Source organism: Lytechinus pictus, chromosome 2 (genome assembly GCF_037042905.1).
Source record: "Lytechinus pictus isolate F3 Inbred chromosome 2, Lp3.0, whole genome shotgun sequence".
NCBI lineage: Eukaryota > Metazoa > Echinodermata > Echinoidea > Temnopleuroida > Toxopneustidae > Lytechinus > Lytechinus pictus.
Window position 1 is genome coordinate 65,524,816 of NC_087246.1, and position 14,487 is coordinate 65,539,302.

Genomic DNA, 14,487 nt, shown 5'->3' on the forward strand with positions numbered 1-14,487 from the left:
CGCCGCCGTCTGTCTTCCTTTCTCTGTTCGTTTGAAGGCCTATTCCTCTATCTCTTCCAAGTTCTCCTGACCCCTCACCCTCTTTAATGCCCACCGCCCCTCTCTTTCTCTTACTTTCAGTTCTTCCGTGATAATATTCCTCGTTTCTCTCCAATGAGAATAGCTCAGACTGAAAATGACTAAACACAATCGGAGTAATTATTTTTATAGCGCACATGTGAGCAAAATTTTATTTTTATTCAATAAGCGAGTGATCTATAGCATTATCCATTTACATACATAGACTATAACCTCAGTTAATGGATCTAAGCTAGACTTTTTCCCTTTGTCGAACCTAAGAGTGTGTGTCGACCGAGCGAGAAAAAAAACCTCGAATTTAAATAGTAAAATCAATCTCAAATTTCAGAAAAAATGACAATTTATGGACTTTTACATTAGCATGACTATATAGCATGTATTTTGTGGCTAGTTCCCTCATTGCCACAAAATTAATAACTCTTGTAAGGCATAAGTATGTAAATCAATTTGATGGAAGTGTATTAATGACACATCTGGCTGGAGATATCTTTAATTTCAAAGAGAAAATCACGTTCTGCACATTCCGCTTTTTGCCCATTATGACACCTTTATCTACCTTCACTTCAAGTTGTTTTACTTACTCATGTGCGAATTGGAACCCATCTTACAAGTTGCATCAAATACATGAAATATTACGAAGACGACCTAAGCTTTACAATCATGTTTCATTCATGAAATTACAATCATCGGTCATTCTTAGTTTTTTCTTTTCTTGAAACAAAAAAATTATATTTTGTGAAGAAAAAAAAAAGCAAAAGTTCTTTTTTACATCTGGTGGAAATGATCCCGAACAGCAAATAAACGAGCGCCTCTGCCATCAATATAAAACCAAACAAACAAACATTTGATTTAGATAAGTAATTTGTGGCGATAATAATGATATAATAATAATGACGCCCATTGGCAACAGGTGTCCTAATATAACTAGCTAGTATCATTTTATATTTACATTACATCACACGGAAACGTAACTGAATATTCTGTTCAATGAATGTTTCCTTGTCTATATTTAAACTCTTCCAGATTCTGGTCGACCATAATTATGAATTTCTATTAAATTTTTATTAAGCGTTCTGTTTTTAAAATATGTCTGTCAGTTTATCAAATCTTTCAATATCGACTTTCTTGTTTCGCTTGCTCGAATTAAGATGTTTTTTAACATTGCATTGATCAGTGCACGGTTGTCATCTGACACATTAATGTTGGTGTTGTGTATTCTATTTGAAAGAAAACACGCTGAAAACGTTGTTGGTAATGCTTATATGGCGTCGGCCGACTGATCGGTGTAAATGAGGTCAGTTCCAATCTTCAGAAAACCCTGTAAACAAGAAAAATGGGGGGAAAATTACAAAGTATTTTTTTCATTTCGTTCTAAATTCCATCTATCATTTTCAGCTATCATTGCTTAGAATATATAGTCCTGAAATAACAGAAGATAAATGCTTATTGAAGGGATTGCGGTAGAAATTGGAATAATATAGTTATGATTTTTTTTTAATAGTGGGACGCAAAAAAAAAAACACTTGTAGATTACAGCCCCTAAAGATGTAAAAAGGGAAAGATAAGAAATATATTTATACAAACAAATTATCAGAAAAGACTAAACTGGAAATAAGTCATCTCTGCTTTCACTGACTATCATTGTCAAGGAATTAGATATAGGCATGGGACGTTGCTTCTGGCTGTGGATTCGGGCAAATAAAGTCAGTGTCTATACTTGACTAGAGGGGAAAAATATAGTGAACAAATATAATTTATATTCATTTTCTATTACATAGTCCTTATGCAGTTTGATATTTCAAGAGATCGAAGACAAGGTGATAACGGACGTGATTTGCAGGGAACTGACTGAAAGTAAAATATCAAACTTTATTCATTTTAGTATGTTCATTGAATTAATACCTTTCCCGGTGTGATGGAAGAATTAATCATCTCAAAGCCATCCAGTTTTGGAAGAGGAACTCCAGCCACGCCCATTTCTGGCAACATAAAAAAAATTCTTTTAATCAATGCACTATTCTGTTGGTCTGTATATTTTGCGTCGAAGAAGAAGAAATAGATGATGAAGATGAACAAGAAGAAAAGAAAAAGAAGAAGAGGAGGAGGGGGAGGAGGAAGAAGAATTGTGATGTTTATGATGATGGTGGTAATGACGTTCACAATGACGATGATAAAGGTAAGAGATGAAACATTGAAAGCGAGACGATAGCATATAAGTTCAATATCGCAATTTCAGTAGCCAATATTTTTTTTAGACTAGCTAAATTCGATTTCATTAAAGAATATAATGCATTTTTATTTCATGATAATCCATGGAAACAAACTGATGGAGCGTTCCAGTGGCGATATGGAAAATACAATGTGTATATACTACTTAAGACGAAAATAATGATAACCATCTTACTGTTAAGCTTCGGAAGTATTGACTTAATAGCCAAGTCAACAGCATTCTTAAGTTTGGAGATCTGTTGAAAGTTAAAAGTAAAGACAGTTTGAGTAATCCAATCAACACGGACTACTTCTTGCCCGCCGAGCATGGGTAAAAATTTTCTCTTTGGGCTTCATATTGAAATATCATGGGCCGGTCATTGTTGGATGGAGCAAAAGTTTTTAACAGATGCGATCGAGCAAAAAAAAAAGAAATTTATACAAAAAAATAATTTTTGCATAGATCTTTATACTATATTAAGAGAAATATAATAAATTTTACTATTTCCCTTTCCTTACTTTACTTTTCTCATTTTGTTTTTGGTCGTGGTCGTAGCCATGAAAGTTTCCTCTATTTATTTAGATACTGGCCTCGCTGTATTTCTATAGTGTATAGTTCTTGTTGATAGAATCGATCGCAATTAACTCTTTGTTAGTAGGGACCTTTTTTATTTATTATGATTTATTTTTTTATTTTTTAAACCAAGAAATGGGTGTGGCACCAATAGACCCGGTTGTCAGAGTAATCTGATCCGGGATCCAGACCGGTCTATACAACTGATCTTTTTTTTTGTCGGAGTGACTGCAAAATAAGGGTAGGCCTATGCATAATTTATTTTGTATATCATACATGAAATATGAAATGTTTTAATTTTCTCTTCAGTGTCATGTGAAACAAAGTTTTATTCCTCCCTGAACATGTGGGATTACCATTGTTTTAACATATGGCCTGTTATTGAAACAGCAGAGATATATAGCCAAAATGGAGGGGGAAAAACAAATTCAGTCTTAGTTAACAAGTCCTTTTAGGCACTAGTTAGATACTGCCCCACACACATTATAAAATGGATATTGTACTCACCGAAATCGGCCCCACCTCAGTGCGAACCTCTTTCAAAACGGTTCTATAATTATGAAGATGAGAATAAATAGAATGAACAAGACGAATTACGATGTATCTCCCTTCTACTTAAAATCCACATTTGAATTGTTAGATAATTTCAAGGGGTAATTTCTCGATAAAGAATCAAAGAAATAATATCAGCCACGGATCCAGGAGTTTTTTTTAAGGGAGTGCATTTTATTTTAAAAAAGTGAAAATAATATAGGTCATAACCCAAATTAAGGTATTTTTGGTTCCTTTTGGGGGCGTTACGGGATACGCCCGCTCCTCCCCCCTCTTGATCCGCGTCTATACTATTTTGCAAGATTAGTAAATTGCAATACGAACAAACCACCAAGTATATTAATCTGCCCATTACCTCTACAAGTACAAGTCCAAGATTAGTCCATTTATAAACCTAATCGAATCTTGAGTTTAAGGTGCCGCCTGGAAAGGAGAAAGGTATATTTTACATCATATCCACAATAGAATTCAGCATACTCAGAACGAGACCGTTCCTTGACCAAATTAAGTTTTACATGGGATTTTGTTGTTTGTATGTTAGCCTATCTTGTTTATATCCCGGAACTGATTTGACCCCAAAAATGAACGAAAGTATGGGAAACTGGCCAATATCCTCATTGGACATACACAAATGTCGTTTTATTTTTAATGATTCATAATGAGCTACAATGTACTTTTATATTCTTAGACTGCTTAATGTACTTTGTAAAACTCTACTTACATTTACAATTAAATATGGGTACATTCAAACAAAAAAGTTAAGCTCAGGGAAAATCATCTTTACCCTTATCCGAACATGTCGAACTGATCTTGATACGCGAAGTGATATAGGCAAGAGGACAGCAGGTTCAGTTTTCGAAATTTCGTTGGTAGGACCGATGATCGAATCGCGATCTGCCGTTTATGAGGCAGGTGCTGCGGAACCGGGGGGGGGGGGGGGGGTTGAAACCGTTTCGCGCCCCTTTGAGGCTTGTGTGCTCTTCCGACTGGTAGTGTCTCCGTAAAGTATTTAATATGTATTGTATTTTTTCCTTAAAAAGAGGGGTTTTGATATAGGTTTTACACAATAATTAATTAATTACCTGAAAGATGTAATCTTCCATGTTATGTTGTTCGCTTTCAGGCCGACGTTCAAGTCTGCAATGATGGACTGCAATTTTAAATATGGAAAGATAACTGCGATTAAGGAAGGCTTTAATGCAAACCTTACACAACTCATTGTCCGTAAATAAAGTTCATGCTTTACTCTGTCATTTCCCCTCCACTTTCCCTTCTCCCAGATCATTGAAATAAAATCGTTAGTACAGGCCTTATATTTTGAAAATAGGCTGTATTATTCAGTCCATAAAGATACTATATACAAGGGAAATATTTTTTTAGGCTTATTGCAATCTTACATTTTTATAAATCTTTTGCAAAGCGATTACCACATCATGATGGGTACCATGAACTCTATAGATTGTGATTAAACTGTCAAACGTTATATCACATTCAGAAATGCCCACTTGGGCTGGGATCATCCAAAGAGCAGTTCATCAACAGTGGTCGTCATATCTTACAACATCCCTTGATTTTGATCGGCTGAGACACACTGTTACTATGGTAACTGTCGGGTAATGAAAACAATTGTAATACTGACAGCTTTCATGAAATGGCCCCACACCTTTAAAAGGTAGAAGTTTTCGCCTTAAGAATTATATTAACCCGTAACATACATATAGCAGTTGTGGGGCTGATTCCTAAGATTGATTGCACTGAGTATTGACCAATCGTGAAAATCGCGAAACTTTTTGTATGGGACCCTGGGGTGGTATTCTGGAAAGCTATAGCATAACTTTTGCTATAAGTTTTGTCATTTCTCCCCGAGATGTGACACCGCTATGATTGTAAATAATGAATATTTTGAACATTGTGTTTTCCCCATCATATCTCTGTAAGTCCCCCATCTTTCCACAGAGAAATCAATCAAAATCCCCGTTCCAGAATACCCCTCCCCCTGGGGATCATTTTTTATCAACATTATTTGTCCGACAAGTTGCAAGATCTGACAGTTTTGCTTCGACTTGATATAGGCCAAAAATCACTGGTACTATACCGTAGGGGTAGGCTCTGTCTGATAAATTATTTTAATTATTTTCTTTCATGAAACGCTCCCCTGTATTGTGCAAAATTGTACCTTATTATTACCACTGCACATTTTAAGGTACAGATACCGATTAACCCCTTATTCTTGAAGAGTGTATAATTATATATATATATTTTTATATACCACGCTCAGTGTGAACAAGAAGGCTTTGGTCTTGTTTGGAAGGATAGCGTAAGGGGAGCAGTAGGCGACCAAGACAGCCTCGATGCCTTTCGATGTGATCTTGACCGTGGGAGTTTGAGTGCTGTTCAGACTAATCATCATTGCCATGTTTGGGTAGAGTTTGTTGATCTGGGAGTGGAAAAATAAACATGGAAGTAAGAAGTCATCGATTATTGCTTCAACGTTTGGACAATTAATACAGATCTAAATAAACAGACAATACAACATTGAAGAAAAAATAATGGAACTGCATCTGCACTATTCTTATATTTACACAACTTTGATACAAGATGTGGCCGATATAACTTTTTACTTTTATGCAGGGATCCAGGGCATCGTATGTACCAAGTTACCAACCAGATTTACCTTTCTTTGTTGTTTTAAGTGCCATCCTATATAACCACTCGTTCGATATGTACTATACGTGAATGATGGGACCCTTTACATAAAAACTTTTCAGTGCCATAAAAAAGCCTGGCTTTTTTTTGCCAGAGTTTCTTAATGTCAATTTTCAATGGCATAAATTTGTTTGCCAGAGTTTTTTTTTAGGGCAAAAAGTTTTATGCAACGGGTCCCTGTTATTCTTATGATTATAATATCCTCAAATATAATCCAATGATCTTTTCAAGTATTTTGCAGATATACCGGTGACAAGTATTAATGGTATTTTTAGTGATAAATACATCAAGAAAACTTGAATATTGCCATTTTTAATGATGAATACCTATTGAAAAGGTAATAAAGATAGCATCTGAAAAAAAATCTAAAGTGAATTGCAACCATTCAATTTTTACGGACCCTGCAGTCCTCGATACCTCAGAAAAAAATATATCCTTACTTTGTTTGATAATAAACGATGTGATAAAATATGGAAATACAGAATATAGGATATTCCTCAGGAAGTGGTGATATTGCACTTCTTGAACCGTATCCTGGGGTCAAGTTTAACTTAGGCCAAGCATGGTCTAAAATATTACGAGAAGCTGAAAATATCATAATTTTGTTTATATTGTATGTTTCTTGCATGTTTACTATGCTATTTCCTCGTGCTTTACTTAGGAATTTAGGGAGTATACCTGTGGAAGGAGCATTCTTACAGCCATACTAGACGTGTTGAGGTATTTCTTCTGCTCCGGAGGCACCTTATATAATAGGAATAAACAACAACAACAACAATAACACAAAATTATTTTACATTTTCGATTATGTACTGAGTTTGAGATTTCGTTCTCATCTTTGGAAAGTTCCCGGATCAGATGATGATATTATATGAATTTTCCATGTTACAAGTACGGTATCTTTGGCGCAGAATTCATGATTGTGTATGTATTTTATTCATTTATTTATTCATTCATTTATTAACAAATTAATTTATTTGCTTATTCTATTCATAACTTTTCGGGGATAGGGTAAATTGAAGATTGAGATCTATAATTGTCACCGCTTAGTTGTGTAAACGTGGTTATTGTATACCTACTGAATATCTGTGGAATAGAGTGATATCTCACGTTATCTGGAGTCAGTATATGGTGGAGCTGACCGGTTTTCTGCAGGACATAACCGGCAGAGTTTGGCAGGTAGTCGGTTACCCAGAGGAACAACATCTTTGAAGTCTTATCTGGGTCCTGCGGCACTACTGGTATAGGTATGGGGCATTCTGTCGCATTTCCGATCGGGTAAGCCTCACCCTGCGTCATGAAAATAATCCAGTATTCAAGCTGACTGGCATAATCAACATATTTCGTATAAAAGTTACACACGATTTTACACAGAGTGGAACATTTTCTTTGGCGCGAAATCAGATCTTCAATTGATTGATAGTTTATTTAGCTTTGTAGAGTGTTTTTTTTTGTTCTTAACAAGCATTTGAATGTAATGCTGATTATTTGTTACGATTTTATCATAAAGGTAAGTTCCACAGTTTTATGAAACAGCTTCCGTGTATTTCATTTAAACTTCATTCGTTATACATTGTAAATTAAAGGTGAAGATTTAGTTATAAAAAGTACAATATTTAAGAGACGTTGTTCATGAACATATGAAGATATTGGTGATGGTGGTGGTGGTGCATAATGATGATGATTATGATGACGATGATGGTGAGGGTGGTGAAAATGATGATGATGATGATGATGGTGATGATGATGATGATGATGATGGTAATGATGATGATGATGATGATGATGATGATGATGATGATGATGATGATGGTAATGATGATGATGATGATGATCATGATGGTGATCATGATGGTGATGATGATGATGATGATGATGATGGTGGTGATGATGATGATGATGGTGATGGTGATGATGGTGATGATGATGATGATGATGGTGATGATGGTGATGATGATGGTGGTGATGGTGATGATGATGATGATTATGATGGTAAGTGGTGATGGTCCGGGGTGATGGTGTTGTTGATGACGATGATAAAGATGATGGTGGTGTTGGCGGTGATTGTGATTTTGATGGTCTAGCTGGTGCTGGTGGTGGTGGTGGTGAAAATGGTGATAGTGCTGCTGATGATGATATCAATATTGATTTTGATTTAACGGTTAAGAGCACGATTTAGACGCTAGACACGACGTAAAAAAAGATTTATCTAGATTTATCTGTGAGTAAGATCTTGAATGTAGGACTCGCTCGTCAATTATAGAAGCTTACCTTGTGCGCTGTGTCAACTGATGTGTTGAACGATGGGCTTTCTACGAGAGAGTAGTCAAACTTAAACTTGTCTTTGTAGAGCATAGTCACTGTAAATAAAATTTTAAAAATAGCAATCATGCAGCGTAATGTTTAACTTTACACGTTTCTTATAAAATACATAACTAACTGACTAATAGTTTCGATTCATTTTTTGTGGATGTTTAAAGCATGCATGTGTTTTCGGATCCAGAGTGAGCACTCTCTAGCCATTTCGTGGCGTATCACGTCCTGTATTTTCGTGAAGGACCCTATTGATTAAAACAAAAATCACATTTTGTTCCAGAATTCTGCGCCCCAACTTCATGAAATGCTAAATTCACTCCTGATCATGATAGGCTGTACATGTAACTTGCGTTCTATTAAAGCAACATCCACGGGCACATACCGAGGCTGGTCACAATGCTTTTTAGACATGTGCCCCAAGATACTGGAACGAGTTTATGTGCGCCTCTCTTCATCTTAGAAAATATTTAAGAAAATTTCTAATTTCTGTTTTCTAATCAGTACTATTTATATATATGTATTACTATCTTTTCAGGTTCCATATCATTGTTGAAAGCGCTGTCGTGAAACAATGTTTTTTTTGCAAGTGAGCTATATACATTAATATGTTATTATTAATTATTATTATTATTATTGTTGTTTTTATTATTATTACTATCATCATCATCATCACCATCATCCTCCTACTCCTCCTCCTCCTCATCATCATAATCATCATCATTATTATTACAGCAAAAATGTTACCTTTCAATGCTCTTAATTTGTTTTCCAGATCAGTGTTGATAGCTGTGATAACGTTACTGCAGACCTGCAGCAAAGTAGAGATTAATCTTGTTTATGCTTAAATGGCGCCAATTATCAAGTTATACTGCTTTTTATTGTATGCCAAGAAAACAATATATTGACAAATTTGTTTCATTTGTTTTCCGATATAGAAATCTTACAGGAACATACAATATGCATAACATAAATTTAAAGTTTTTGAAAAACCCGATAGGGGTTCCTCAAGAAATCCTTTATAAGAAATATCCAAAATAGGAATTGCAAAGGATAACATCGTGCATTCATTTGATTGTTTATCCATTCTATTTCATTTTTGTCATTAATAGCATAATGAAGAAGTTGTCATATTTTATCTAAATGTATAATAGTTATTTGCATGGTGGCTCAATGGAAGAGCGTCCGCCTCATGAACTGGAGGTCATGGGTTCGATCCCTGGCCGAGTCATACCAAAGACTTATAAAAACGGGACCTTCTGTCTTCTTGCTATAGGCGCTCAGCATTTAGATTGGCGAAGGGTAATAATAACATATTATGTTATGCAGGACCAGGGGCGTCGATCCATTTTTCAGATTGGGGGGATCATGAATCAACGTTCCAAAGGCACTCGATCACACAAAACAAGCACTCTCACCCACACACATATGCTTATATAAATATATGTATGTGTGTATTTATGTATATATATATGTATATATATATATATATATATATATATAATATATATATTATATATGTATATGACTCATGAAAAAGAGACACATATCTCACCAACAAATTAATGCGAGCGCGAACAGCGAGCTGAAATTTGTTAGTATACTGACCTGAAAACAGGAAAAAGGTTTAGGACTGTTTGTAGTAACTCATGACGATGATTCATATCTCACTACACAGATAATGCGAGTGCCGAGAGCGAGCTGAAATTTCTTTATATTTTACCTCAAAGCTTGATATTCAAAGCACTTTTGGTACCAATGATTAAGAAGTGTAACTAAAAGAGCAATAGATGCGAGCGCGAAGCGCGAGCTGAAAATTTTGATATTTCGATCTGAAAAAATTGACAGTTTAATAGACGTTTTTAATAAAGAACAAGATATTTTATATCCAACAAAAAATTATTGCAAATCGATGCGGGAGTTCTTTTGAAGTTTAGAACTGAAAACGGGACATTCTATTCACCTATTTAATCATGAAAAGTATGGGTTTTTGCTACAGAAATGATGCAAGCGCGAAGCGCGAGCTGATTTTTTTTATATTCCAATCTGAAAAACGGACATTTTGAGCACGATTTTGAATAAAGAACGAGTTGTGTATCTCAATCTCGCTTGCTGATTTAGGGCGATCGCCCCAACAATGAAAATATTGGGGGGCAAACATATCGTTTTGCCCCCCCCCCAATAATTCCTGATGTGCAAAAATAAACTAAGATTGTAATGTTACACAGAAATTGGCAAGCGAGATTGAAATACACATCTCGTTCTTTATTTAAAATCGTGCTCAAAATGTCAGCTTTTCAGATTGGAATATAAAATTTTTCAGCTCGCGCTAGCATCATTTCTTTAGCATGATTAAATAGGTGAACAGAATGTTCCGTTTTCAATTCTAAACATCAAAAGAACTCCCGTTTCGATTTGCAATAATCGTTTATTGGATAGGCCTATATATTTTGTTCTTTATTAAAAACGTAAATTAAACGTTACATTTTTTTCAGATCGAAATATCAAAATTTTCAGATCGCACGCTTTGTGCTCGCATCTATTGTTCTTTTAGATACCCATCTTAATCATTGGTACCAAAAACGCTTAGAATATCAAGCTTTCAGGTCAGAATATAAAATATTTCAGCTCACTCTCGGCACTTGCATTATCTGTGTAGTGAGATATGTATCCTCCTCATGAGCTCCTACAAACAGTCATAAACAGGTACCTTTTTCCTGTTTTCTGGTCAGTATACTAAAAATTTCAGCAAGCGCTTCGTGCTCGCATTAATTTGTTGGTGAGATATGTGTCTCTTTCTCATGAGTCATGTATATATATATATATATATATATATAGTGTGATGATAAGTTTACTTCTACCAATCGCTGTTGAGTTGTGAATATTAAACATAATGAGATGAGGCGAGGCCAACTCAACAGATGACGCAGGACACCATTATTTGCAAATAATGGTGTCCTGCGTCATCTGTTGAGTTGGACTCGCCTCATCTCATTATATATATATATATATATATATATATATATATATATATATGTATGTATATATATATATGCCTATGTGTGTGTGCGTGAGTTTGTTTGTTTTGTGTGATCGAAGCCGATTTTGCCCCCCCCCCCTTCTCTAGTTATTATTATTATTATCTTTTCGACTTTTCTTTCCTCTATATTGATTTCAATTTACGTGAGTAATAATCCCGTCATTTCAGAACCCCTTCCAATCCATCTCCTAAAAGGGGAAATGATATTTTGCTTTACATTGTAAATTTTGTTGAAGTGAAAATGACAAAGAATTAATAAATTAATGAATACAAATACCGATCAATTTACCTGTTGATTCAAGGTTTGTTTCAGTTTCGCTGCGACTTCTTCCTCATACTTCCTGCACATAGAGATTGGATTAAGACCAGGTTAATAATACGGTAAGTGCCACTTGATAATGGACAAATTCTAAACTTCTCAAAGCCAGCTCATGCATGATTGTTTACCAGACTATGGGGTTGGGACCTTTCAGGAGACAGGGTCCAAAGATTTTGAATTCAGTCCTGAGCCATATTGTATTAAAATGCTTTTATCTGAAATCTAAAGTAATTTCGATCAACATTTATCAAAAAATGACATAGGTTTTTATTGCTGTGTTTTAGGGGGGGGGGGCAGGGGCGTGTACGTAACAGGGTCCGTGGCCGGGGGGGGGGGGGGGCAAGAAAAACAAAATTCCGGTCATATCATGGTATGAACAAGCAGTGCGTAATAAGCCAAAAAATTGAGGGGGCCAGACATGGCGTATCGATCAAAATTTATTATAAAAAAACAAAAACAGATGCGAGCGAGCGAGCAAAATTTTAGTAAGCATTACAAAAATCAAATTTTGTGATAGATTTTGATGTAATATTCAGAAAATAACATCATATTTCACGCTTCTCTCTTGCCTTTTCTTTGCTTTTCTCTTTTTCATTCTTGGTCTGTACAGGGAACGGGATTTTTTTAATGATTGTACGCGAGCATTAGGGCGAAGCTCTATGTGGCAGTAGCGTGTTAAGTAAAAAAAAGAAGAGGGGGCACAGCATGGCGCGTGTTGCAAAAAGTTGCTTAATATAAGTTCTGGGCGAGCGAAGATATGAGCGATAAAAAAAAATCACCTTTTCATGAGAATCTAACTTTGAGATAGATTTTCACATATTCAGAAAATATAATCACATCTTACACTTTTCCTTTTCTTGTTTGTTCTTGTTTGTAGAACTTTTTGGGGCCATGGCCCTACACCAGTGCTATGTGGGTGTGGTCCGGGGGCTCCGCCCCGAACCTCTTGATATTAAGCCATTTTAAATCTTACAGATGGCTGCTATTCTTAATCAAATCGCAAGTATATTATATAGCTTTTACATAACACATTAACTCAACGCAGTTGTGTAATAAACATAGCAAATGTGGAAAAAATTTGTAAAAAGTCGCCAGTGAGAGAAGCGAGCAAACAAAATTTGGCCTTTTCAAATGAAATTCTTATATGTGATAGATCGATCTTTCTTTCCGTTTTTTATTTTCAATCCTCGGTAGCTCCAGTCGTGATATTGACTTCTTTTCCTTGTTTTTCTTTTCCCTTTTCTTCCATTTTCAATTCACCTTTTGGCTCATTCCATTCTACCTTCATTTCCCGCTTTTGCTTGCCTCTTTTCTTTTCCTTTCCCTTTCCCATCATTTTTCCCCTGCTATTTTGTCATCTTTAATTTATTTCACTCTTACTAATCATGCAAATTTATTAATATTTCGGCATAATTTGTTCTTTCCCCACATTTTTTTATTTTCTTCCTATCCTTTTTCACTCTAAAAAAGATTGAGTAAAAATTTACACAGTATTTGGTTGCAAGGGAACATGCATGTTTGCTGGGTATTTTTTCTCCCAATATTGGGCAAATTCATGTTTTAAGGATAAATTTCAATGCAACATTTCGTAAGCTTTACAAAGTATTTGGTATAATTTTACCCATGCAGCAAACATGCATGTTCCCGTTTTACCACATATTGGTTAAACTTTTTTTAAGTGTTCCTTACGTTTTCCCATTTTATGTTTGAGATTTCCTTTTTCTTTTTCCCTATCATCTTCCCTTTTTTCTCCCCTTCCTTCCTTTCGTTTTTTTTTTTTTTTCGATTCTTTCTTTCTTTTTCGCATTTTTCTCACTTTTCTCTTTCTCCCGTTTTTTTATTTCCCCGGTGAAATCCGCCGGAGAGGGGGCAGCCTGCCCCTCGCCTGTTACGCCACTGAGGGGGGGGGGGGGGATTGTTTCACTATTCATGGGACGCATAGATCTATATAACATCCTCAATGGGTGTCTGAAGAAATTTCGATCAAAAACGATTGGTGTATATAATATTAAAATGGTGAAGGGGTGATAAGCGCATTATACATCCTCCTCACCCTTCCCTGGTTAAACAATAAGGCAATACTAAGGGTAATCCGGACATAAAAAAATAATATGTATATTTTTCAACAGATAATGACTTGAAATTTCATTTCAACATGTACTGAATAGTGAATATGCATCTTCTCCCCTACCACGTACATAATTTATAGGCCTTGGCAGAGAGAATTTTCATTCATACCCTCCTCCAAGTCTTTAATCATGACAGGGAAATTATAGAGAAGATGCAGTGATACTGAGTAGCACAATAATTACAAAATGATAAATTTGTATTCATACGTACCAAGCCATTCCAGCGTGGAGATTTAGCTTTACAAACCCGACATGGAAATTACAATATTTGGCACTTGCTGATGGTCTGCCATTATTGTCCACTCCTATATGGAAATCATTCAAGATATTATTTAACAAGAAAAGCATATATTCCAATTTGTCGTAAAACTCGTAATCCTTACCATGCTTACATAGTTTGGGTAATCATCATTACGTCGATATTTTGTATGCGTCCGTCTTACTGACTTCTTTATCTTTTAATTTGAAAGTTGCAATTTCCGCTTATTTTCAGCCTCGTAAATCTCTGTTTATTAATTGATTGATTGATTAATTTGTTTATTCATTTTTTTTTCATCAATCTGTTTAT

At 35.3% G+C, this 14,487-nt stretch overlaps 1 protein-coding gene across 1 annotated transcript in view; it reads right to left on the reverse strand.

Moving 5' to 3' along the window:
- Positions 1–206: 206 nt before the first annotated feature.
- Positions 207–14,487, reverse strand: part of LOC129269716 (bactericidal permeability-increasing protein-like) — a 25,006-nt gene continuing 10,725 nt past the window's right edge. Inside the window, exons 5-16 of the mRNA XM_064095428.1 lie at positions 14,131–14,224; positions 11,761–11,812; positions 9,179–9,242; positions 8,390–8,478; positions 7,229–7,408; positions 6,797–6,862; positions 5,682–5,849; positions 4,495–4,562; positions 3,368–3,410; positions 2,483–2,543; positions 1,981–2,057; positions 207–1,396 (exon numbers count right to left, since the gene is read on the reverse strand). Coding sequence (XP_063951498.1) covers positions 1,337–1,396; positions 1,981–2,057; positions 2,483–2,543; positions 3,368–3,410; positions 4,495–4,562; positions 5,682–5,849; positions 6,797–6,862; positions 7,229–7,408; positions 8,390–8,478; positions 9,179–9,242; positions 11,761–11,812; positions 14,131–14,224 — 1,022 coding nt within the window. The 3' untranslated portion in view covers positions 207–1,336. The remainder of the gene's footprint in view (positions 1,397–1,980; positions 2,058–2,482; positions 2,544–3,367; positions 3,411–4,494; positions 4,563–5,681; positions 5,850–6,796; positions 6,863–7,228; positions 7,409–8,389; positions 8,479–9,178; positions 9,243–11,760; positions 11,813–14,130; positions 14,225–14,487) is intronic.